The sequence below is a fragment of the Sceloporus occidentalis genome, unplaced genomic scaffold (genome assembly GCF_023333645.1).
Source record: "Sceloporus occidentalis isolate IW3139 unplaced genomic scaffold, rSceOcc1.0.p SCAF_5, whole genome shotgun sequence".
In the NCBI taxonomy this organism is placed as follows: Eukaryota; Metazoa; Chordata; class Lepidosauria; order Squamata; family Phrynosomatidae; genus Sceloporus; species Sceloporus occidentalis.
Window position 1 is genome coordinate 61,499,025 of NW_028316985.1, and position 27,238 is coordinate 61,526,262.

At 40.1% G+C, this 27,238-nt stretch overlaps 1 protein-coding gene across 3 annotated transcripts in view; it reads left to right on the forward strand.

Moving 5' to 3' along the window:
- Window positions 1-25,758, forward strand: part of SLC38A1 (solute carrier family 38 member 1) — a 72,160-nt gene extending 46,402 nt beyond the window's left edge. For all 3 annotated transcript variants that reach the window (XM_089524244.1, XM_089524245.1, XM_089524246.1), the window contains 9 exons: window positions 2,863-2,921; window positions 5,580-5,714; window positions 9,254-9,333; window positions 11,744-11,844; window positions 14,321-14,439; window positions 15,753-15,894; window positions 16,002-16,099; window positions 17,101-21,016; window positions 21,253-25,758. In XM_089524244.1, the coding sequence (XP_089380370.1) occupies window positions 2,863-2,921; window positions 5,580-5,714; window positions 9,254-9,333; window positions 11,744-11,844; window positions 14,321-14,439; window positions 15,753-15,894; window positions 16,002-16,099; window positions 17,101-17,202 (836 nt within the window). In that variant the 3' untranslated portion in view covers window positions 17,203-21,016; window positions 21,253-25,758. The remainder of the gene's footprint in view (window positions 1-2,862; window positions 2,922-5,579; window positions 5,715-9,253; window positions 9,334-11,743; window positions 11,845-14,320; window positions 14,440-15,752; window positions 15,895-16,001; window positions 16,100-17,100; window positions 21,017-21,252) is intronic.
- The last annotated feature ends 1,480 nt before the right edge of the window (window positions 25,759-27,238 follow it).

The following is a 27,238-nucleotide window of genomic DNA, read 5'->3' on the forward strand; positions in this document are numbered from 1 at the left end:
CCTACCGCCGGACCGTGTGCACAATCCTTGGACAGCCCAAGACCAGGCAGTTGGTCCTGGCCCAGCTACAGGGCATGATGATTGTGGTGATGGATTGTCTTCCCTGGGCCCAGTTCCATGCCAGGCACCTGAAGTTGTTACTGCTTCTCCATCAGGAGGCCATTGTGAGAAGAGATTCCTTGAAGATCAAGGTCCCTCAACAGGTCCTGTACTCTCTGCACTGGTGGATCTCCCTACCGTTCTCGGGGGATGCCCCATCTGGAGGCTGAAGCGAGTACAGATCACCACAGACATGAGCCTGAGAGGCAGGGGGGCACACTGCAACCAGGGCAGATGGGTCGGAGGAGGAACAGGTCTATAGCATCAACTGGCTGGAGCTGGGAGCCGCCAAGCTGGCCCTGCTAGCCTTCTCATCGATGGTGAGAGGCAGTACCGTCCTTATACGTCAGACAACATTACCACAAAGGTGCACCTGAACTGTGAGGGTGGCATGAGGTCGGAACCCTCGGTGGAGATGACCAGACTCCTTTTCCAGTGGTGGAGAAGAATCTCCTGTGCCTGGAAGCAGAACATCTCCAGTGGGAGCTGAGTTCAAAAGCTGACTGGTTGAGCAGGACAGATGTGGACCAGGGGAAGTGGAGCCTTCACCTAGAGGTCTTCCAGGAGATCGTAAACACCCTGGGCTGGCCTCAGATGGATAAGTTCACCTCACCGGTGAATGCAAAGTTACCGAGGTTTGTCTCCTGTTACAGGACAGAGAAGGCGTAGCCCTTTGGCATGCTCAATCTCTGGTGGCAGACGTCCCTAGTCTATGCATTCCCCCCACCCCCAATCTCTGTCCTCCCAAGGGTCCTGAGCAAGATACGGAAGGATGGCCTGAAGGTGATCCTGGTGGCTCTCAGAACTTCTGGACATGGCTTCAGAGAGGCTCCCTCTTTCTCTGCACACAGACCTTCTAGGTCAGGGACAGCTTCACGCCTGGAGGTTGAATTACAGATGTTAGTAGGCTGTGGCTACTCTCTGGAGGAATTGAGTCCATTCTTGTTTCCAGATGGCCATCAACAAATTGAATCTACAAGCATACCTTCAGGGTGTTCTGCAGGTGGTGTAAAATTAGGAGGGTGAACCACCTCAGCTTCTCTGTGTCAGACATGCTGCAATTCCTCCAGGATGGCATCAGGCGCGGTCTGTGGCCTAACACCATGAAAAGACAGGTGGCGGCGATTACATCCATTCTACTGCATAAGAGGGCAACTAGGTTGGCATCTCATCCTCACATCAAGAGTCTGCTTAAGGGCATGACCATCAAAGCACCCCCAATGAGACACCGGTTCCCTTCTTGGGACCTCCACACAGTCCTCAAGGCTCTGACAGTTGAGCTCTTCGAGTCTTTGAAACATTGGGCCTTGGAAGGTCCTCTTCCTGACAGCCATCACATCAGTTCATTGCATTTCAGAACTGTGCTCCTTGTCAACCAGAGAAGACCTGTGCATCTTCTGTCCAGATTCTGTAGTGATGGGCCTGCACCCCTCCTTTGTGCTGAAGGTCAATTCAGCCTTCCATGTCTCCCAGGACATTCTAATGCTTTTGTTCTGTCTTCATCTGGAGGACTTGGAAAAGAACTGGCACACGCTCAGTGTGAGAACTGCCATCAAGATTTAAATCAAAAGGACCGATAGTTTCAGACTTTTGGGCTCCCTTTTTGTCTCTTTCAGCCATTGCTCCCTAGGAAGAAAAGTGTCCCCCTTCAAGCTGAGTAAATGGATCAGAGACTGCATTGGGGCCTGCTGGGAATGTTTGGGCCTTGATCCCTCAGGAGGAGTGATGGTACGTTCGACCAGGAGTGCAGCCACATCTACAGCCCTGACCACCAATGCTTCTCTGGCAGAGATCTGCAGAGCCGCAACCTGGATATCCCCTTCCACCTTCATCAGACATTACAAACTGGATGTCTTCCAGTCCACGGAGGTGGCCTTTGGGAGACAGGTGCTTCAGCAGGTGATCCAAGGATCCTCCGTTTAATTGTCACACCCCCTCCCTATTCTGGGGGGGGGGGCACTTTGGTAAATCCCATTCTTCAGGAAGATGGCACCTTTTCTCCTGGGAAAAAGAATGTTGGTACTTACCTGTGATACATTTATTTGCAGCCAATAAGGTCCCAGCATCCTGCCCACCCTTGGGTGCTATCAGCAGATCCAGGTATAACCTGATGTTCTCTGGTTTGCAGATATTTCTGTTTGTTAGTGTTTGCCTTAGTTGAACTGTTGACCATCTGTCAATGGTGTCTTTTCACTTTGGCTGGCTAATAACCAGCTTCTTAAAGGGAGGATAGCCCCTCCCTCAGGGGACCAGGTGTGGTTTGTGTTTTTTTCGTGTCTATTAGAAGCAGGATGCTGGGACTATATCTGCTGGAAATGAACGTATCACTGATAAGTACCAATGTTCCTTTTTGCCACTTTATATAAGGCAAACCACTTTACTATGCAATTGCATTTAATGATATTTGAGCATCCATGGATTTTGGTATCCATGAGGTGGGTACGAAGAACCCACTGTATTTGCATCTGTTTTCATTTGAGTCATTTGATGTTGGTATAGATTTTTAAATGTTTTTTGTAGTGGTCGCTGCTTCCCTCCCCTCATTTTATACTTGGTTTTCAACAGTGTTATTTAATGGTATGTATTAACATTTAGTTTGCATTTTATCCTGTTTGTTTTATGATACCTTAGTTTGAAAGCAGCATATATATCCTTTAAAATGAAATAAGAAATCATAGCCATAAACTGTAACTGGTTAAGTATCTAAATACATGTGATGACAGAATGAGTTGCTGAATATGTTGTCTTTTTAATTTCTCCCAGGGTATCTTGGCTATACAAGTGGTTTTTCTCTGACTTGCATGGTATTTTTTCTCATAGTGGTAAGTTTTACTTGATACTTTAGTTATATTTGAGTAACTAACTTCCAAGTTAAAGCCATTTCTTTACACTTGTGGATCTTTTCTTCACTCAAAGGGACAAAAATCCAATGGATTTCTGATGGCTCTGAGGGATTTTCCTGCCGATATGACTAGTGCTCATATCACAGCCTTGGTTCCAGAGGGATGCAGGGTATTGACATGATTGTGACTGAGTGCCTTGTTCCCTCTGGCTGAGCCCATGTGGCTTCATTGCACACAGTGAACACAGACAGAAGAAGACCCATGCCAAATTTAACAATTCTGCAGCAATGTTAATGAGAAGACTTTTACATCCTTACACTGTAACCTTGTAGAACTTTTCCAGATGGTTTTTGGCTTTTTACAGGCTGAACAAAAGAAAGCTCTGTTTGAACCCTTTGAATTTGTTTATGACTAGTTTGAATTACACTTTCAGGATAGTCTACAGATGATGCAAACTATAGGGCGGAGGTGGCCAATGCACAGCCTTGTACATTTCTTTGGATGTGTTTCAAGACTTGAGGAGGCAGAGAGCGCTAAGCTCTGTCTGTTCAGTTTTCTGAGATTTTGATCCATGGTCACCTTGGTTTATCACAACCAAAAGTGGCCTTTGCTAGAGAAAAGGCAAAAGGTCTCCAGGACCTTTCAATATCATCAACCATGTGGAAAGGTCATCTGAATTGAGAATTGGAAACACTCCTTTATAGAGATTATGCTCCTGTTTGGATGATTGATTCAAGAAGGTGGTGCTGGAGAATTCTAGTTGTGGTCTACTGAAATTATGTTTTGCTGTTCCTTAGGGATCAACTTACTGTAGGCATATTTGCATGTTTTTTACCATCTACATGACACTATTGGGAAAGGGGTTTTTTGGAGGGATGAAGTGAGGTGCTGGCAGCTCTGTTTCCATCAAATGCAGTGTAAGCAGATTATCCTGAACCAATAGTTGAATCTGCTAATGGACTAGATGAGAGTTGATAACCTGAGACTTAACCAGACAAGATGAAAGATATGCTAAAAGATGAGTTGCCTAGCTGGCTAAGTTGTGTTCAGCCTGCTCTTAGTGGAAGTGTATTCCCAAAAGTTGCTGTTTTGTACTCTGGGAGTTTTCATAGATCGAGCTAAAGCTGATACCCTCTACCAGCTTTAGCTGATCTACTGGATGTAACTCTGTCTGGAAAGGGATAGCCTGGCTGTATCCATGCAATGCCTGGATTGTTACAATTGCTATACATGCAGCTGCCTTTGAAGATGCTAGAACTTGCTATTAGTGCAGGACAGAACAGAAAGGCTGCTCATTGAGACAGGATAGTTTCAAACAAATTACTGTGGCACTGCATCAACAACTATACTGCTTAGTACAGTATCAAAAAAGTCTCAAAACAATGATACCTTTATTGGAATAACCAAAATGCACATTATACATGATGCAAGCTTTTGAAGCTCCACTGGCTTCTTCATCATTGCAAAGGTGTTCAAAATGATATGGGAGAAAGAAAGAAAAAAAATGATGATGTTAGTCATAGCCCTGCATTTGGTGAAGATGTTGTGGTTGTTGTCCTCAGTTCAGAGCTACAATGGTTGTCAGTCTTATTCTAGGCCCAACTAAAAATGTTGGTCCTGACCTTTAAAAATCCCTCACTGAGGTAAGTCCAGTCAACTTGAAGTAGAAAGTTCTTCCATAATTCCTGACACAAAACTGTGATAACTTTATGGGGCCAGCCAAAGTGCACATTTTGGTTGGCTACAGAGAAAGAGCCTTCCCTGTTTTCCTGCTGCCCCAGCCTGTTCTGTGGACACCCTTCTTGTGTACATTTTGATGTCATACTAAGACCTTTTGACACTCATTTTTACCTACATCCAGTTGGTAGTTCCAACTAGAGTAGGCACATTGAATCAGTGGGAACTGGATAAGTCAACATTTATGTAAATTCCATTGTTTTAGTGAATCTAATCTGAGACTTACTATGAGACTATGTGCCTTCAAGTTGGTTTTGACATAGTGATCCTAGAGCAAATCTATCATGGGGTTTCATTGGCAGAATTTGTTCAGAGGGGCTTTGCCATTGCCTGCCTCTGAGGCTTAGAGAATGTGACTTGCCCAAGGTCAACCAGCAGGTTTCCATGGCTGAGCAGGGATTCAAATCCTGGCTTCTCAGTGCCTTAGTCCAGTGCTGAAACCACTGTACAGTAGGCCCTTCCCTTATGCAGAAGATCCATTCTGGACCCCCGTATAAGGGAAATGCAGCATATGCTGGAGCTCCATTAGAAATAATGGGGTTTGTGCCTGCGTTGCGGTGTGCTCACCATGGGAGCATGCCCCATTACTTTTTCTGGAGCACACCAGGCATATGTTGCACTCACGTGTGACGCAGGCTAGCTGTTCTTAAGAATGGGACTTACATTAATCTTTAATGTGTTTTATGACTAACTTAAATCATTTGACATTTAAAATGTTTACATTCTTAATATTTTAATCAGCTGTATTTTTGTTTTGGTTGTTTACTTTTATTGACTATCATACTGGTTTATGATGATAAACCAACCTTAGGGCATTTGCTAGTATAATTTTATATAACTTTAATTAAAAATAACAGTAAATTTGTTCTAATAGTTTTCAATTCTGGGTGTTTATTTCAGGTGATCTACAAGAAATTTCAGCTTCCCTGTCCTCTTCCAGGAACAAATACAAATAGAACAGACTCGACATTTTCAAACTCTAGTTTTGTCTATGAGGATATATGCACACCCAAGTATGTGACCTTTAATTCTAAGGTATGTTTCTCTCCACAGTTTTTGTCATTTCATCCTACTTATAGGCAGTTCTATAGGGAAAATGTGCTTATAAGATCAGAGAACAGGTAAGCACCATGTTTAAGAATGCCAGAAATGGATTCCATTTTAAGTTTTAGGTTTACATTAAATGTTGGAACATACACTCAGTCTACTGTTGGAATTTGCTGACTTGAGAGGCTGTAAAATGTCTTTCCTTTCTAGAAAAAGAGAGTAGTCAGAAATCTTTTGAGACTCTTTTAGGTATGTTACATCTTGTCTTAGAGATGGAGGTTAGGTGACAAATAGGAACTTTGCCAGCTGAAGGACTCTACGAACAAATATGGTTGTACAAATCCACTGTTTATCCAATGTGAAGTCGAAGGCTTTCATGACCGGCATCCATGGTTTTTTGTGGGTTTTTCGGGCTATGTGGCCATGTTCTAGAAAATTTTCTTCCTGACGTTTTGCCAGCATCTGTGGCTGGAAGATGCCAGCCACAGATGCTAGCAAAACATCAGGAAGAAAATTTTCTAGAACATGGCCACATAGCCCGAAAAACCCACAAAAACCCACTGTTTATCTTCTGCAACTTCAGTTCTGCTTTTTTCTTTCATACCGGAATTTTTCCCTGTGTAATATTCGAAGGTCCTTGGACATATATATCCTAAAGAACATTCAAGTAGGCAAGTGCCTCAGCTGCAGAAAAAGGAAAAAAATGTAGAAATTACCTTGAATATTCTGCTGTCTTGGATATGGTTTGCAGAAATGCAAAATATTGCATTGACAAAGCACCTAAAAAGAGTGCCAGTGTAGTGTAGTGGTTTGAGTGTTGGACTGTTACTTGGAGAGCAGGGTTTGATTCCCCACTGAGAGCATTTCTGAAGAGCAGTGTATAAATACAATCAGTCAATTAATACTGTGTGTCCTTGGGCAAGTCTAACTCCTTCAACCTAAGAGAAGGGCAATGGCAAACCCCCTCTGAAGAAATTTGCCAAGAAAACCTTATGTCTTTACGATCACCATAAGTCAAAAATGACTTGGAGGCACACAGCAGCAACAACAACAACAAATCTCCTAAGCATTATACAAAATACTTATTGGCCTGAATCCATTTGCCATTTGCAACTAGAATAGATCCATTGAAACAATGGGATTTATGCAACTGTTATCACTCAGCAGTTGAGTCTAAAGTACTCTAGTCAGGACTAGCAGTTGTGATGAGACAAAAAGTATGTAACAGACACAAGAGAAGAGATGGTGAGCAAATTAAGTACCAATTTTTAACTTGCCATTTTATAATGACTAATGTGGACAGATGCAGCTCAGTCTCACTTTCCCACTCCTTCTGTAGCAGCCAAGTAGAGTGTCCACTGAGAGCTGACAGTCCATGGAGAGGAGGAACTAATGTAAAGCCCTGCTCTGCCTTGCTGAAGCAGTCAAAGAATAAAATCTAATAACAACTTTATCTCTGCTAGATATCCTGGTACTGAAAAGGCATTTTTGAAATGTCATTTTATGCATGTTATTAAATAGGTATTATCTATTCAGTGATAGATCCTTATGTGTAAAGGTACATAATTAAATACCACAATTAGGGTTGCCCCATGCCATTGTATTTCCTGTTTCTATGGATGGTTGTGAAAGCTGGACGGTGCAGAAAACCCATTTTCCATGTGGTGTTGGAGAAGAATTATGAGAATACTGTGGACCACTAAAAAGACCAGTGGATAAGTCCTACAGCAGACCAGCCCCAAACTCTCCCTGGAAGCAAAGATGACTAAACTGAGGTTGTCATATTTTGGCCATACCATGAGAAGAAGGGACTCACTAGAAAAGTCTGTAAAGCTTGGTAAAGTGGAGGGCAATAGGTGAAGAGGAAGACTGCGTTCCAGATGGATAGACTCAATTAGAGAGGCCACTGCCATGAGTCTGCAGGAGCTGAACAAGGTGGTTGGGGATAGGGTGACTTTGAGGTCTCTAATACATAGGTAACCGTGGTTCAAGGTTGACAAAGGCAATGATCAACAACAAATCTATTCAGTTAACTTGTGGACTTTTCTCTGGCATGGGTCTTCTGTTTTTAGAATCTGGAGGGTGGACCAAATGTGATGCTATTTCTTATTGTTTACATCACTTAAGTCACTTTTCCCTTCTTGTGACTTTCAATCTATGAGGAAAACCCCTTCCCTCTTGTATAAATATCTGAGGTATACTTTGCTGTAAATTACTTTGGTTAGCGTGGATATTCAATCAAGCTGCAGACAAGTTTTTACTAAAAAAATAACAGAACATTATTTAGAAATTGTTTCAAGCAATAGGTATTTGTTTATGGGTGACTAAGGCATTTGTTCCTTCGTGTATTTGTGTTACTTGTTTCATTTGGGAGTTTTACTTTCTTAGTTTCAATTTTGTTACAATGACAGTTTCCTGTACACCACTCTCCTCCTTTATTAGGTTACTGTTACCAAGGACCCTCACACAGTCCTTTTTCTGGTTTATTTTAATTGAACTTAATTAATAAACCTGCTACTATGACTATCTATATCCCTCAGGATATCTCTCCACTAGTACTCAGAGTTCTTCACTAATATTAAATCCCTCCTTCCTAGATTTTAACACTCTATTTCTATCTAGAAACCACACAATAACTATCTCTCTCTGGAACCCTCACTGTAACTGACCCCTCTCATCAGTCAGCTTAACCCTATCTGAATCTGTGGCCTGTTACAGATTGCCAAAATAAAGCTGCTTCGGGTCTCTTTGGAGGTATGCTGTTTAAATGATGCATGCATCCTAAAAATCCAGAAGCTGCACCAAAGCTGCACTCCAGTGCTTAGGAATGGAGTGTGGCTTTGGCACGACCTCCAGACTCTTAGGACCCCATGCATCATTTAAATAGCATACCTCCAAAGAGACCCAAAGCAGCTTTATTTTGGAAGTCTGTAACAGGCCCATGTCACCAACCGATTATTTTTCATTCCCAGCCTTTGATTTGTTTGGCTGCTGCCAGCTCACTTTCCATTGGCTTTTGCTCGGGCTGGTGAAATCCTGCCTTCTCTCCACACCAAGTGGCTTAGATCAATAGGCTCTCTTCCCCTGATTGGAGAATTTTTCCTCCAGTGGAAGGAATTGTTAAATTAGAGTGAAGGCATTTCTCATCCCATCACATTATATGGCATTTGGCCCCACATTGCATTATCATACTGGCCAGCAGCATAGCTTAAAACTATTTTGGATTAGAACTCCCAAAATCCTCCAGCCACTAGCCATGCTGGCTAAGGGATTCTAGGAGTTGTATTCCACAAAAGTATTATTTCCATGCTCTGGGCAGCATTATACATGACATGCAGCTATTAAAGACAGAGGAGTCATTCCCCCACTCCTGAGCAAAAAGGTGGTAAACCTAGTTGAAGAGTGTGTGTGCTGGTGGTGGTGGGGGGATATATCAATTTCAGACATTTGAAATGGAAAATTTCTTAATGAGACTGGAAAATATATTCACTATGCTGATACTCAGTTTTGTTTTTGTTTCTAAACAGACAGTATATGCTTTGCCCACCATTGCATTTGCATTTGTGTGTCATCCTTCAGTCCTTCCAATCTACTGTGAACTTAAAGAGTAAGAAAATATTTATTGTTCTGTTATGAAAGTGAACCCACATGTCTGCAAAATATTGGTACCAAATTCCACTCTGCACTCCTGTCAATTCTCAGAGCAAAGGAACTTTTATTTTGACAAAGCAATAGACTCACTTGTCATCTGTAAAAGCATGGCTGACTCAGGGCACAAACAGACAAGTCAAAATAAAGCTGTTTTGGATCACTTTAGAAGTATGCTGTTTAAATGACACACACATCTTAAGAGGCCAGAAGCTGCACCAAAGCTGCACTCTAGTCCTTAGGACTGGAGTGTGGCTTTGGCACGGCTTCCGGCCTCTTAGGACGCATGCATCATTTAAACAGCATACCTCCAAAGTTATCTGAAGCAGCTTTATTTTGGCCTGTCTGTTTGGATCCTCAGTTTGAAGAGGCATCAAAACAACCATAATACTTTCTTAAACCTGGCATTTTAGACAGCAAACAACTACTACAACAACACCATCATTTACTGCTGAGATATTGTCCCTCCTTACCAGTGGCCATACTGGTTGGAATATTCTGGGAGTTATAGTCCACATTCCAATATTCAGTTTTCCTTGTGACTACTGTTTGCTTGATACACAGCTTTTCAGACCTAAGAATTAAGGGGTTTGGAATCATAAATTAACTAGAGCTCATTTTGAGTTTTTAGGTTTTCTTTCTTCTCTTTTCTAACCATTACAGCCTTGATCTTTCTGATGATTGTTGTTCCATCAATTGTGAAGTCTAGAAACCTATTTTTTAATTCTCGGAATTCTGTCAAGTTTCTAGGCTGCATAAGACTGGTTCATGTCTCCAAGCCATACCTTATAGTTTTCTTTTTCTAGACTTTTTGACTGTACTAAATTATTTTGTTAGATATTAACAAAATTTGCTGTTTGGTAAGCAGCAAGCAATATTATTTAATATGATATGCTCCCCTTTTATTTTTAAAAATGGTAACTATCAGAAAGCCTGACTGGATTCACACACAAAGTAGAAGGGATGTAATACATGAGAAAGAAGAGTAACTCACAAGAACATAGAAAGCTGCCATATATTGATCCAGATCATTGGACCATCTAGCCTAGTACTGTTGACAAGGCAGGGTTCTCAAGAGTTTCAGGCTAGATAATTGCCTGCTATAAATTAGAGATGCTTCTTGCATTTTGAAGCTTGGTGGTGGCTGTTGTTTTTAATTTCTTGGCACACTGTGGTTCTGATAAATCCTGTCCACTTCAAGGACAGCTACTTATCAAGGGAGGAATGTTCCTCTTGGCCCTCTGGTACCAAATAAGTCTTTGAGAGAGTGCATTTTTATCAGGATATGATATTGACTCATGCAACCTCCACAGTTGTCTTGATCCTTCTTGGGCCTCCCAGCAGCAGCTGTTTACAGGGAGGGGGGTAATGCTCATTGTTAAACCATATACTGTATTTGATATCATAAGTAGTTCAGCCCTGAGAATGAGTTCATTTATCCTGAGTCAACTGTAGATAAATGGCTACAGTGCCATAATTGAAGTGTATTCACATTATTATTGGAAGCCTGCATGTTATTGGAGGCCTGTCCACTACCATTAGGAATATTACCATGAATGGGATATTACCAATGAAAAGTCACTCCATTTATGTAATTTTCTCCATTAAAAACTTTGCTTTTAATTTGTAATTTTGATAGGATCTTGCCAGTTAATGTTAGGACAATACCGCATTACACTATTCCACTTTTCCTGCTGTGGCTGTCTCCTGCTGCGTTTCACGTTCATAGTTTTGTGAGGCTTAAGAGCTCTTTGGCTGATAATTCTAAATGCCCTTTCCTAAACTGCAAATCCCAGGTTACCAGAGGAAGTAGCTATAGCAATATAAGTGGAATAACAGTATTATAACAGTGTAGTGTGGTCTTGTCAATAATCACTGTTTCTTTGCTCTGAACTGCTTATTGTATATTATATCTAGCTGCTCCATGTTAAATGGATGTGAGCCAACTTGACAGGCAGCACACAAATATAATAAGTATAATGGTGTGGAAAATATTTAAGTGGACTGGACTTTACAAGGATACAGCAAATGGCTGCTCTTTTTGAGTCACTCATTAGAAGAATCTGTATGGTTGTGTCTGTGTACTGCACAGATCACATCAAACATTCCTCCTACAGGGTGCAATTATATGTATTATAAAAGCAAATTGTGAACCATCCCTTGAGTTATTAACACCAGGAGAAGATGGAATGAGAAGTAGACCATTGTTTGGTCCAAGTCATTCTTCTTCACCATTTCTTTTAGAGGTCCCAAGAGTCTCAAGTCTCAGTGATGAATTTGGTTGTATCAAGATATATTGTCTGTACTGTGTATTCAAGTATAGTACAAAATAATAATCTTGCTTCCCCTGCCTCCTTTTTCCCCCCCAGTCGCTCACAGAAAAAGATGCAGATGGTTTCAAAAATCTCTTTCTTTGCCATGTTTCTCATGTACTTCTTAACTGCCATTTTTGGCTATTTGACATTTTATGGTAGGTAAGCAGTTTTTGGTCATGTTTATGAAAATCTAGGCAGTTTTTTCTGTCTTATTGTTCTTTTAAACAAAATGTTGGTGTGAGGAAACCTGTGTGTGTGTGTGTGTAAAAATATGTCTTACTATCTGCTCTCTGATTTTTTATAATGATGTGAGTTGTTTCTTCTTTACTCTCACCATACACAGAGAGGGGAGATACAAATCCAAAGATCCTATGCTCATAGGATAACATATTCTCTTTCCCTGCATGTACATTCTTTTGTGTTCTGAAGGAAAGTGTGGGGAGAAAACTTCAAAAACTGGGTCACAGCCCCTTCACACTGTGGGGAGGAATATGTGTACTGATCAATAAGTGTTTTATGAAAGGAGCAAGAGGAACCCTACACAAAAAGTTGCCTTCAAGTAATTTCTGACTTATGGTGACCCTAAGGCAACCCTATCAGTGGGTTTTCGCTGCACGATTTGTTCAAAGGGGGGGGGGGTCACTACCTTCCTCTGGGGCTGAGAGAGTGCGATGCCCAAGGCCACCCAGTGAATTTCTGTGGCTAAGAGAGAATTCAAACCTTGCTTTTCCAGTATCCTAGTTGAGTACTGAAACCACTACACCATACACACAAATGTTAGGCTTATGTTATATCCTGACAGCATAAGAAACAACATTTTGCAACATATTACTAGCACAGATCTATGGTTCCTCAGTCATGTTCAGAGGCTTGGAGCCTTGCTCTCTAAAGGACTAACCTATCTTGTTATGAACCTGACCAGACATTAAAAGCTTCAGGAGAATACTGTTGCCTATGGAGACCTATATATTGGACATATGGAAGAAGACTTTCTCTTGTTTGGCTCAAGATTGTGGAATACATGGCTATTTAAACTGTTGTGCTTATTTGAATGGTATCATTGTTTAATTTTCAGTAATGTTTGTTAGTTGTCTTGAGCACTATTTTTATAGTAGAAGAGCAGAATGAAATATAATACATACAGAAAAACGTCATCATTGATACATTAGAGCATCTTAAAACAACAGACAAATCCTATAGGAAATCCAGTTAATAAGAACTGGGTTAGCCCTGTTTGAAAGCTTGAAGTTGCAAGCTAAAGAAACAAAGACTGAGGAATATAGGTCTAGCTTTTAAATATAGATTTTCCCCTCATCTTTTTTTCACATGGATTTCATTGTGAGGTTTATTTGGAATTTCATTGTTTAGCAACATGTTAGACATTCATAAAGAACATAGTCAATGGAGATAGTTATTTTTAAACATGTCATTGCTGAGCTGGGGCTAGTGTAGTGGTTTGAGTGTTGGACTATGACTCTGGAGAGCAGGGTTCAAATCTCTGCCTGGTCATGATCCTGGGAAAGTCACACACTCTCAACTTCAGAGGATGGCAATGGCAAACCCCCTCTATAGAAACTTACCAAGAAAACACCTCAATATGGTCCCCTCAGGCTCACCATAAATCAGAAATGACTTGAATATAGGCTACTAGTTTATTTCCAGATACAATTCAAAGTGTTGGTTATGACCTATAAAGCCCTATACGGCTCAGGTCCAGGCTATTTGACAAACCATAGCTCCCTGTATGAACCACCCCAGGCTCTGAGATCATCAGGAGAAGCCCTTCTCTCAGTCCCAACACCATCACAAGCACAGTTGTTGGGGACATGAGAGAAGGCCTTCTCTGTGGCTGCCCCTAGACTCTGGAACTCCCTTTGCAGGGAGGCCAGAATGGCTCCCTCCTAGTTGTCTTTCCATCAGCAGGCTAAGACATTTTTATTCAGGCATGCTTTTAAAACAGAAAGTTTTTACAGAATGGGCTGGGGATGTTGTATTGTTTTACAGTGTACTGTTTTTAAGTGCTTTTATCTTTTTAAGCTATATTTTATTCTTTTAGCAAGTGATCTGTTTTAAGATTGTAATAGTTTAATTCTATTTTAATGCCCTCTTTTGTATGTTGTTAATTGTACTGTTATTTTAAATAGTAAGCCACTCTGAGTTCCAATTTTGGGGGGAAAGCAGGATAATAATAATAATACAACATCTGAAATCATCATGATTTCTTAGACCTATTTATAAAATATTGAATTTTACATTAGTTGTAACTGCCTGGAATTAAATGAATTTATGGAAAATGCTCTGAGTTAAACAAGTGCATTCAGGGAATTATTTCTCCAAATAGGTTGGAGTTCACACCTACACAAGAAGCAAACTCCAACTGAAAATAAGCTTCCAGTGGGTTCAGTGGGACTTACTCCCAAACAAATATATGTCAGGTTTCAGCCTTGATGAGAATTTCAAGGCTCACTGGAGCATGGCTTAAAGTGGTGTTTTCGGCCCAGCTTGCTTCGTTGCCAGCTCTGTTGTCTGTAGATTAATCACATTTTGTTTGAGATGGCTCTTGCTAAGTGGCAACTTCTATAAATTAATTGCTTAAGTGCTGGCACAACCCTGTCCTTGTCTTCCCTGCAGAAAAAGTGCAGTCCAATCTGCTTCACAAGTACCAGAGTAAAGATGACATCCTGGTCTTAACAGTCCGTGTTGCTGTCATTGTTGCAGTTATACTCACAGTCCCAGTGTTGTTTTTCACTGTAAGTTTTGTTTGTAAATGTAGTAATTCTAGTTCCTAAGTATAAATATGAAGTACTAATTATTTAGTTATTTAGATACTGTCTTTTTGAAGAGTGGACTCTAGTTTATCAGCAAACCAATTTGGCAGTTTTAATCTCCATCAGGAGTCATTCTTTCATAATGTCAGTGGCTTTAATGTTAATAGATTTCACCAATATATTGTTCCTGGGAAGTGGGCGGGGTGGTGGTGAAAGTGGGAGTGGGCAGGATCCATATACATATGCATCCATGCACACAAGCTTCTTGAGGATTTCAGCTAAATTCAGAGAGAAAGGGGTAGTCCTGAACAGATGGCAGATAGTCATCATCCTTGATCATCAAAAAGTCCTGATGTTTCAAACCTGTGAGCTCTGACTGCTATCTCTTTACACATCTCTTTGCCCCTCACAGTAATCTGTCTGCCATTCCTACAGAGAAGCTGCATTTCTAAGACTCATTGCTCAGCTTTTTCAGTCCATGTACACTATCTAATATGTAGCTGATTCACACTTCTCCATTGCACCTGCTCACATCTTGCAGTATTTCTTCACCCAACAATATGACAGATATGAACAACAATAATAATCTCCTCAAGGTAGTGCAAAATTCTCTACTGTCATGAAGTCATATTGTCCTTGCTCCTAGAGGGGCAAGATCCCGTCTGTTGTGTCAGGGCTGAAGTGCTAAAAGAGGAGCAAGTTGTGGAAGATGCATTCTGGAAACCTCACCTGGATCTGTTCAGGGTTTATGAGGTTATCAAGAGAATCATGCAAAAGGTCAAGTTGGGTTATCAGGGTATGGAGGTGACATTCAGGATTTAGTTTCTCTGAATCCCTTAACCATTCCAACCTTAGTGCATACCATTCCACACTTTAGTGTAGGCTCAGATAGGCAAGGGAAGGCAGAAACAGTACATATTTTGGTTCAGAAAACCATTTAATCATTTCCCTTTTCTGCTTGATTCATCACCGGAAGTCTAATTTTCTAGGCTCTGTTTAAAAAAAGGATGAGTTTTCAACTCTGGCAAAAGAAAAATTAATTTTGACACTAGAACAAACAATGTTAACCTAAAAAGCCTGCAGCTGCAATAAATAGCATCTGCTGGAAATGCACACAGTTCTCCCACACCCTCTTTCCATTTCACTCACGGTCATATATGTCCTACAGAATGACTTTGGAGCCAGGCAAAATCTAAGTTCAATACACAGAACCAGAGGGAGGGGATGAAATAGTTGTGCAGGATGGCTTTCCCTTGCAAATTTTGCCTGACAGATGTCTTCTTCTTTTCCTACAGGTGCGCTCTTCTATTTTTGAGCTCGCTAGAAAAACCAAATTTAATTTATGCCGTCACATTGTGGTTACTTTGATCCTTTTGATGATTATTAACCTGTTAGTTATTTTCATACCTTCCATGAAGGATATTTTTGGAGTTGTAGGTACAGTATTCTAATTATATTTCAGTATGATTTTTTTGTCTTTAAAGTAAACTTAATTTTGTCTATTATAACAAATAAAACAAAATTCATGTGTTTGATTGTCACAGGAGTAACTTCTGCCAACATGTTGATCTTTGTTCTCCCATCTTCCCTCTATTTAAAAATTACCCACCAAGATGGCTCAAAACTGATTCAGAGGATTTGGGTAAGTTTTCTGAACTAAAGCTTAAATTGAAATGACAACCCTAGAATGACCCACTGAATCAGTGGGAATGAGATAAGTGTTTATTTACTGCTCATAAATTGATTCAAAGGGTGTGCTTTAATTGGGATTAGGAATTGCACTGAATTTCAAGAGTTATCAAACGTTACCATTATAATATCCCCTAAACTGTCAAAAACTGCATTTCACAAAATGTTAAAAAGGTTTAAAAAATCACCATAAAGAGCCATGTGTATGCCTCAGTACACAAGTAGAACTGTGGTAAGAACTGGCTTCCTCATTCATTTCAGTGGATATAGGACAAATCCATACTCACAAAAAATATTTGTTGGTATCTCAGGCCCGGTACATACCACCCTGAAAGGGTGGACTGGAGGCGGCCGGTACTCCTACGGAGGGACACTGCAGCAGCCAAATTGCGTGGCATCCCTCCGCCCCAAAAAGAACCTAGAAAAACTGGGTTCTCTTGGGAAGCCGTGCACACGTCACAAGTGCACCATTGGCACACTCGTGATGTAAGTGATGTGCAGAGACAGCTATATGCTGCACATAGCTTACGTCACAATTGCAACCCCCATATGGATGGGAGGATGCCATTATGCTGCTGCCAAGATGTCCTGGGGTTAGTGTGCGGTCCCAATGTTGTTGCAAAGTTACCAGTCAAGTCCCATTTCATATGATATTAATTGTATGATTTCCTGTTCCTAAATAAGCGTAAGGTGGCCCAGTTTTCCAGTGCTATTTGAATTCAAGAAATAGCTTGTATTAAAAATGAAATGCCATCAAAGGTTTTAATCACAGAATGGGATGCAGATCATCATAACTAACTGGTAACATTACTGATTCTCAGCACATATCTGGATTTTTTCTGCTTTTCCACTAAGATGCTCCATTTAGTTTTGTATCCCATTATCATTTTTTTTAAAGTTTCTTTATTTAAAAAAAGTTGTATTAGCTGAAATTATTTCCGTTTCTGTTTCTAGGCTTCTCTCTTTTTGGCACTGGGAATATTGTTCTCCCTTGTTAGCATTCCTCTTGTCATCTACGACTGGGTACATTCAGGAGACACCGCTGATACCAACTGAGACACTGAGAAGAACATGTTTTCATTTTGCTACTCACCAAAATTGCATCAGGCCATTTTGTCAGTATATCTCATTCTTCATGAGGTTTCCACATCAATTTTTTTTTAATTGAAATACTAGTAGGAGATGTTTTCCTGCAGGAGACAGACATTTTACTGTAATGTTTCATGCTGTTTTCCATGTTCCCACAAGCTATGGCATCAGTATTAATTTCATGATTATGGTAGTACAATTCTACAGGTTCATAGATTTGTCCATGAGTAACAGGTATTCTGTGTGTGGCTGTTAGCACAAAAATAACTGAAGGATGCTCTCTACTTAGGTCATATACTTGCAAGCTCATATATCAATTTATGTTCAATTTAAGATCAATTAGCCAGCCTTAATCAGATGTAGCTTTCAGTTCTTGGAGGTAATTTTGCATCTACCTGACTATACTGATATAGCCGTGTGGTCACTGGATAGGTAACTTAGTGTTTGGTTACCGATCACAGCTGGAACATTGTTAATATCAGTAAACAAAGCTTGTATACAATTTAGCCTTAGTAGTTCACCCCTATGGGAGTTGTCTTTGTACATTCCATTTTGTATTAATCTGTGACAATTTGTGCATATATATTCTCTATCTTTTCCCCCCAGAAATAGTTTATATTCAAAACAGAGTTTGGCAGTTACTATAGCTTTCAGATTTTCCCAGCTAGCCTGAACAATCAGTGGCTCTTTATTGGTCAATGAACAGGCAGGTAAAGAATTTGGGGAATTATACTTCAAAAAAAGGGCAGTTCAAACAGACAGAGATTACAAAGGTGTTGATAGTGTGCATTTCTAGCAACTGCATAATACATCAGTCTAGAACTGCAGAGTTGATAAGTTCTTGAAATGTTCAGAGTTTTCCTAGAAAAGATTGCTTAGACCTTTGCCCCTCCAGCAGTTCTGAACTACACGTTTCGTAATTATTTGCCACTGGCTATGCTGGATGGAGCTTAAGTCCAAAGCATCTAGAGAATCAAAAATATCTTTTCCTGGCTTAGACTTTGACCTAACCATTTCAAACCTGGATCCTTTTTATTCTCACAAATGGTTATGAAGCTGAATGAACACAAAAGCAAAATGCAGCATTGTTCAATATGTTCGAACTCTCTCAGCCTCTGGTTTGCCTTAGGGTTGTCATAGGTCAGAAAATGACTTGAAGGCCCAAAAACATTCCAAGTGTGGTCTGACCAAAGCAGAATAAGTGTCACTACTATTTTGCTTGAACTGACACTATGGGCTTTCTGGGCACTACATCACACTGTTGACTCATGTTTAGTTTGTGGTCTACAATTTCTAGATCCTTTAGAACCCCCTGTGCTCCTTGAACATTTATACTTTTGCTTTTGTATTCATTTGGCTTCATAACCAGCCTGTTTCTATAACCAGTCTGTTTACACCCACTGTCATGCTAGGGAAAAGCTACTTTAAAAAAAACACTTCCCCCCACATTCCTTATCCATGGTTAGTAAAATCCATGGTTAGTAAAATTCTGGGAATTAACTGTCTCAAACTCTGATCAGCCTCTATTTTGATGACAGACTCTGTGAGATGTAGATTGTTGTAATGCACTCTACATGAGGTTTCCTTTGTAGACAACTGAGAAACTTTAACAGCAATTGAATGTGGTTGCCTGACTACTGAAGGCATAGGACATCATGATCCTATGACATTAACCTTTACTATCATTTGCTGTCAAGTTGACTTTGACTTAGGGTGACCTTATGTTATGAATTGGAGACTTCCAAGATCCTGTGACCAACAGCCTTGCTCAGGTCTTGCAAACTCATGACCATGGCTTCCTTGATTGAATCAACCCACCTGTCATGCACCCACCTCCCTCTTTCTCTACTGCCTTCCATTTTAACAGGCATTATCATCTTTTCCAGTGAGTCACATTATCTCTTGATAGGTCCAAAATATGACATATTTAGTTTAGTCATCTTTGCTTCTATTGAGAGACTACACCACATTATTTATCACTTGATTTATGAGCATAATTCATAGATCTGCTTTACACCTATAAATTCTTGTTTCATGTTCCATCCTTTCTGGTCACTGGGATAATTTTTTAAAATGGTAAGATTGTGCCCTTTTTCATCTTACCTTTTCTTACCAAGTTTTAGAGGCTTCTGGGGATATATATTGCTAAACTGAGGAACAGGCAGGGGGGCATTTTAAAGATGACACTTGTGTCTACACAACTGCCCATTCCTTGGTTTCTGCTGTATTATTTTTCAGTCAAATTCTATTTTATTATGTTTTCTGGTGGTAAGGCAAGGTTTTTTTATTTTAAGAGGTTTTCAAAATTGTTGGTGTTCATTTTAATCTATTTTATAAACTATTCTGAAATCTTTACAGTTAAAAGGATCTATATAAACTTAACTATACTATAAATGAGTAATAAAAATAGGAGGAATTCCCCATATCAAGAACCACTTGAATTTCAAACAATAAATTCCATTGAATAGATAGGAAGCAGATCTCTTTGAGTGTGTGTTTTTCACTCAAAAAAAAGTCTCCTCTAAAGCACATGAGGGAAATAAATAATTCTTCTCTCCCCAGGTGTGTCTGTTTCCTAGATCCTTCAAGTTTTAAAAAATAGATCTAAAAGACTCCCTTCCATTGCCTTCACTGGCAAGGTTAACCCCCCCCCTTACGCCATCGTTATGCGGCACCGTCCAAACAGTGCGCGTAACGATGACATCATGCACGAACTGCGTCCAGATGGCGTGGCAGGCACGTGATATCTCCATGCTGCCCCAGGCCGTTTATGGCAGCCTGGCGGAGGCATGGAAAGGAGCTCTAAAACCTCCATATCATTGGCCGCGTCAGCAATGCAGAGGAGAAAAGGGCTGCAGTGGCTGCCCTTCTCTTTAGCAGCGGGCATGAAGCCCCAAGGACACCCGTTTTCCAGGCCAAAGAGAAGCAGCATTTTGCCACTTCACTTTGGCCTGGAAAAATGGCAGATTGGGGCCACAGGGCTACCAGTGAGGCTGTCCTGGCCCCAATACACCTTTGGGGTGGTCTGTACCGCACCACAGATAAATCTTCTTGGTGCCATTTTAAAGACTTTTTAAAAAGTTTTCTGAATTAACAAGCCCCTTATTTTGTTTTTGCTTTTCCCCTCATCAAAATAACAGTCTAAAACAAAATAGGCATAAAAGAAGAGGTTTAACTTGTGCAAATAATGTTGTGTACTTATTGGCTCAATCGTATGTTCCATATGAGTGCCAGGAAAGCAGATTTCATAAACTGTCTTGAGTAACCATCTGCAGTATGATATGGGAAATGGAGAAATGTCATTTTCCTGCAGGTTTCTATGGCACAGAAACTTGTTTCAAAACCAATCAAGATAAATTAGTAACTAATATGGAGTGCAGACCTATGCATGTTAACTCACATTGAGTCCCACTGAGTAACTCTGTCAATCCTTGCAGCCTAAGAATGAGAACCAGATGATCACCTGGTAATCTCAGCTGTTTGGACTCAGTAAATTCACTTCTAATGTTGAAGTGGGCCTTGTTTGGACTCAATAAATTGCCTTCTGATGTAGCTGGACCCTGGTGCATTCTCCCCTAACCCAGTGCCCTTCAGTTATTTTCAGTTACAGCACCTGTCATCCATTCCCATTGGCCATGCTGATTGGGCTGATGGGAATTGTGTTCTACAACTTTTAGAGGATACTGTGTTGGAGAAGACTGCTCTGTTGTTTGTACAGAACAATTGCACATGCTCACTGGGTTTTAGCCGCAACTGCTTCAGTGACTGCTATCAAATATAGGCCTGTTACAGACAGCCAAAATAAAGCTGCTTCGAGTCACAGTGGAGGTATGGTGTTTCAATGATGCATGCGTCCTAAGAGTCCAGAAGCCACACCAAAGCCATGCTCCAGCCCTAAGGACTGGAGCGTGGCTTTGGTGTGGCTTCTGGACTCTTAGGACGCTTGCATCATTGAAATACCATACCTCCACTGTGACTCGAAGCAGCTTTATTTTGGCTGTCTGTAACAGGCCATAGAGATCTTTTTTTCTTTTGATGATAATGATGATTGATTTTTGGATCATTATTATCCATTCTTTGCAATAGCAAGTGTTTGCTTTATTAAGTTCTGATTCTGGAACGTTATCATCCTGATATTCAGCCATTTATACATTTTTAACCAAAATTTATGGGAGCAACTGTACATATTTAATTAGAATTATTTCACATTTTTATAAATATTTTGCCTCTTTGTGGAATGTGTACTATTTTGGAATGTCTTGTCATTTCTTCAAAGTGCTTTATCTTTATCATATTGTTCATCTTCAAAATTGCTTTGTGAAGTATGTTGGTAATAGTCCTATTTTACAGATGGACAGTTGAGGCCAAAAAAGTAAATGAGTTACTCATGGCTGAGCAAGGATTTGAATTAAGATCTCCAGACCAAGTCCAGCAACTTATCTGTTAAACAGGTTTTCTTTAAAAAAGATATTAAAGGTTTTGAACAATAACAAAAGGTGCAAGCAAATTGTGTCTGGGTCTCAAATGATTTATGAAGCTTTGCACTAGTTTTTTTTTTTAATTCTTAGAAATAACTTACTCAGTGATTGTCTTATGAGCCACTAAAATATTGTGGCACATTTGCAGATAAATTAGCAAGTTACTAGCAATGGATAGTGGCAGCACACAAAGTGCTTGGTGGGGTGGGAAGAGCACATCTCTAGGTCATACGCTAGGACTGATAAGAATGTTGTACCAACTGAATGATAGCTGGTTCACCAACCAAAAAGTTGGAAGAGTTCATAAGGAGCATCCAGTCTACCACCCTGCCATACAGAAATACAAAAACTCATATTTAGGAACTATCCAGCGTGTCTGATTATTATTATTTTATTCCAATGAAAACTAGAGAGAGATTTCAAAGAGAATAATCCAGAATTCTGTTGACTTAAGTTTCCTATATCAGCCTCAATATATTCTTTTCCTACACTTTCTCTGTGTCTTTTGATAGTGACCAGGAGTAATGTTAAAATATCTTTTCCCAACAGGGAAATATAGCACATACTTCTTTAGTACACAAATCATTAGACTTTCTCAGAGAATCCTCTGTCGTCCCATTTTCCTAGCTGCTTTCAAAATGTCCCACTTTCTCTCTCTTTCTCTCCCCCCCCCCATTTCCTTCTTCATCATTCATTCTTTAATTAATGCAAACAGAACTCAAAGTGCAAAAGTACTTTGCACTCAATTAGCTCAGCAGGAAGAAGAAAAGGCGCATAGTCTTCTCATTCCCCTCCCCCAACCCCTGCTGTCCTAAACTCAACATATAAGCTCCAGGGCTTCTTCACTTTAAAATAGTAATTTGCGTATTCTTCCTCATTAATAACTTTTGCCATTTTGTTGCCTGGCCACACTTTGATGCTGTTCGGCCATACGTGTCCCAGTTTTTATCTGTGAAGTGTTGGAGCATATGCTCTTCATTCCAAATGTATGGTTTTGCACTTTTGCTTGAGCACCAAATACAATCTGGATGAAATTAAAGTCTAGAATTTCTTTAGATTTCTTTCCTTGGTCCCAGGTGCACAATCTTATTTCTGATGCAGTATGTACAAAGTCACAACAGAATGTATCAATTTAGATGGCTTTTCAAAAAGACTCAAATTCTCTGAACAAAGGATGATTTCTTATTCAGAAATAAGCATCTCTGTTAGCACTGCTTAGTATCAGGTGTTATTTCTGTGTGCACAGTTCTAAATTGAATGTTTCCATTTTTTTTCCTTAGTGTACAACCTTCTGTTTTCAAATGTGAAGATCATAATGTTGAAGGATTTAAACATAAGGGCCCAGAGGCCTAGATACTCCATGCTGTGTATATATATCCCTGAGTCTGATTTTTGTTCTGTTTTTTTAAAAAACTAAACTAAAACACAACAGCAACAAAAAGAATCTATGCAGGTGTGTGGTACTGTAGGAAACGTTTCATTTGTGTACGTATGTATATATATTTGTAAATAAATAGGATGCTTCTATTTTTGCAGTCGCGTATTCCATAAAAACAAAGGTGTTGAGATAGTCCATCCATAATAATAATAAAGTGTGTGCAGCCAGATCTAAATAGTAGCATCAACACTTTAGCTTTTGACTTAGCTAAATTTGCCCTCTCCTTTTTTCACTCTGTCCTATTCCACTTCACTCTATAAGAAAGTTTCTTAGAGCAAATCAGTGCGTATATAATTGCATTGTTTGCTGTAGCACATCTCTAAGAGCACAATCCCATGAAATGCCAGAGTGTATTCCTAACTGGTATTGATTTATCTGTATTATCTGGAAATAATAAAGTAATCCCTTTAACTAGAAGTTGGAAAACTGGAAAACTGACTTGAGTAGAATTCCCTGCCCCCCAAGATCTGCCTGTAATGTTCTGTGCTGTGATCCAGAGCATTATATGTGCTCACAATCAATGAAAGCAGCATTATTCAAAAACAAAACCATAAAACATAGCCTAATGCTGGCTACTGTATACTAACTTTAAGCTCTCTGGCCATTGGTGAGAACTGCTGCAGCCTAATGCTGGCTACTGTATACTAACTTTAAGCTCTCTGGCCATTGGTGAGAACTGCTGCTGTGTGAAAACCTTGAATTGAAAAGGCTTAGCATTGACCCCGATGTTCTGTCAGCAAACTGGAGCCTATCCCGAGATAGAACACCTCCAATTCCCATTAGGGGACAGGCAAAAAGAGGTGCTTTCAGGCTGACTTGAAGGTGTGGCATTTAGATGACACATGCCTTGAAGCCAGCAAGAAAGTGCCTTCTAGGCGCCTAATGCTGAGAAAAGCCGTTTCAAAAAGAAGCAGCTTTTTCCTGCTTCTTCCTGGCTTGAAGCCATATTATGTGGTCATGGCATGAGCACTACAGCTGCCTTGGGAGCCGGCGGTGTGGTTGGTGGGGTTTCAATGTGGCTTCAGAAAAGGCAGCTTCAAGCCACTTTTTCCTGCCCATCTGTTTCGCCCTGTAGATACATAAAGAAAGAGGAATTCAATCCAGAGGAGATTTCTCCACCAAGATGACTGAGGGGCTCTACAGACCACCCCTAAGGGGTGACGGGAGGTCGCCCCTTTCCTGGCTGGATTAGGGCCATGGCAACCTCACGCCATGGCCCTGAGCCTGCCTTTGGCGGGCACCAAAAGGAGCCACAAAAAGCGACTCCTTTTTGCACCCTCCAAAGTGCCCCATAGCTGTGGTGACACGGCTGTATGGCGCCCCTTTGGTGCTGTATCATCTGGACACAGCGCTGGAGGCGTGCCGTGATGACACGCACCATCTGGAGTGGTGTGCAGCATCATGGAACTCTGGGGAAGAGTCAGGGCATGCATCATCAGGACGCTGCACCCCAACTCCGCCCACAGGCCCTCCTTTTGTGCCGGTCTGTATAGGGCCTGAATGTACACTGTTAAGTGCTTACTTGCCACTGTTGATTAAACTGTATTCCAAAGGGACTTGTATATGTAAGCATATCTGAAATGGAGGTTGTTCAAGTACATTGCCAAGGAAGGCTATATATCTGTGACATTTGGAATCAATACTGAGCCTCCAATATTTTTGGCCTGTCTTTAGTCCCATTAATTGGGGTGAGTGAAAAATGAGCTATGGGAAAGGAATAAGTAGTAGTAGTTCTTACTGGTTGTATCACTGTTTGTGAAGAAGTTATTTTTTCTGCTTGTACAGGCAGGACATAATAGCTGTCCTTTACTGATAGTTGTTATCATCTTTTTCTTCTTCAAATTCAAGGAATGGTCCACATAGCCCAGGGCTTAAAAGGAGGGCTGAGCACCCTCTGCAGCACAGATCTCATGTGCCCATGCTTGGCAGAGCTCTTTTGAGCTCTGAGTTGTAGTCTATAAAAAAGTGGTATTGCTACTGTCAAAGATATTTTTATATATGGGGACCAAGAAGTTATTATGAAGAATGTTAAGAGAGCACTGATAATTGTATTTTGCTTGGTCTTTTGTACGGCACACAATCCAGACCTTAAGTAGAGGCAGACTGTATTAAATGATAAAATATTTTGTCTTCATGTCAGTTACCTATTGAATTGGTCCTTAAAGGTTTTTTTTTTAATGCAAATAAGTTTAAAAAGTTAAAAGTTTAAAAACTGAGGAACTTATACTTCAGTATTTTAATAATGTCCTTCTGATTTGAAATAAATCCTTACATGTGTCTAAGGCTCGTTTGGGTGGTTATGATGAACAACTTGAAAGAGCAATGGTTTGAAGCAGGAATACAAATTTCAGGGAGGGGAAATCTAAGTTGTTATTTTTCAATTGACTATGTTATTTCTTCACTCTGGTGCTGCAAATGCTCAAAAAACAGAATGTACTGAATTTTTTTTAAAATGAACTGAATTTACCCTTGTTTAGACTAAATCAGATTCCTGAAGTCTTATGTTTATGTTTGAGTCATACCCATTATTTTTTTTAAAAAAGAACTATTTGTAATTTTGTTGTTGTTGTTGCTCTGGCTTGGATGTCATCATTCCCTGTGTTTGTATTTAATGATACACATATAAATGATGCTATGTGTAAATAAAAATGTAATAAATTCCGATATTACTGTTGTCAATAGATTTGAATTGTGAAAAGCGTGACCGAATACAGTAAGATTTATTTCTTCCAATTAAAGTTACACAGTTAGGTATATATATTATAGAGAGCCAGTGTGGTGTAGTGGTTTGAGTGCTCTGGAGAGTAGGGTTTGAATCCCACTGGGTGATCTTGGGCACGTCACAGTCTCTCAGCCTCAAAGGATGGCACTGGCAAACCTCCTCTGAAAAACTTCCCTGTGAAAAGAAAACCTTGTGATAGGTTTGCCTTAGGGTCACAATAAGTCAGAAACAACTTGAAGGCACATTACCACCACCACCACCACCACAACAAGCAATCCTAACTTAATAGTTGTAAGAGTTGTAATAGTTGTAATAAAATTTATTAGGTCTTTGACCAGTATAAAAACAAAACCACACAAAAACAGCGTATCAGTACAACAGTAACAGGTTAAACTATAAACTGATAGTAGACTATACCTATACAATATCCAAACAGATCTTTCTACATGGTAATAAAATGACTATATGTCAGTTGAGGGCGCAGTTTACAAACAATGTAACAAAATTTAGCCACCTTATGGGATACTGTAGAATCATTGTTATCCAATAGGAGGTGTAAATAAAAGGAGTCAGTTTTACCTGGGAATTTACTCAGTAGTGAGCTAATCAGTTGGTGACGAATATCTCTATAGAATTGACAATAAAGGAGAACATGCTCATTGGTTTCAACAGCGCCCGAATCACATGGGCAAAAACGAAGTTCAAAAGGTGTTTTTTTTAATCTACCTTCCAACATGGCCGTGGGCAACACATTGAAAAGTGCCAGAGTTAAAGCCCTTCTAAACTTCGGGAGGGTAACACGGAACAGATATGGAGCTGGGGAGGGGATCACAGCTTGAGCACTGAACATGGCATATTGTGGGAGGGAAGCGAAGTCCATGTTTCTTTCTACTTCTAGGATTTTTTGTTTAATAATAGATTTAGCTCTATCGGTGTCAAGCTTTAGAATTTCATTTTTGTTGAGACCTAGCTCATTTAATTTCTTGAGAAGAGAAATTTCCCAAGAAGATTTAAAAGAATCCAGAAAAATTAAATTTGTCAAACCTCCAGAAGTTTTATGTAATTTTTGCCAATAGGTAAATATACTGATCCACAGACTAGATTCTATTTTAATAGTCCCAGCCTCCCTTCTAAGAACAGCATTCAGAACACAATGGGCGACCTGAAAGATTCTCCTAAGGAACTTAGTTTGTACACGTTCGATTACATTGATGTTACTATATCGTCCCAGTTGAGCTCCGTAAAGAAGTTGAGGGCGAACCTTGGCATTAAACAGTTTGATTGCGGCCGGAATGAACTGAGCACCTTTAGTGAAAAAAAATCTTAGAATAGCCGTTATGGTTCTTTGGGCATTACTGATGACAA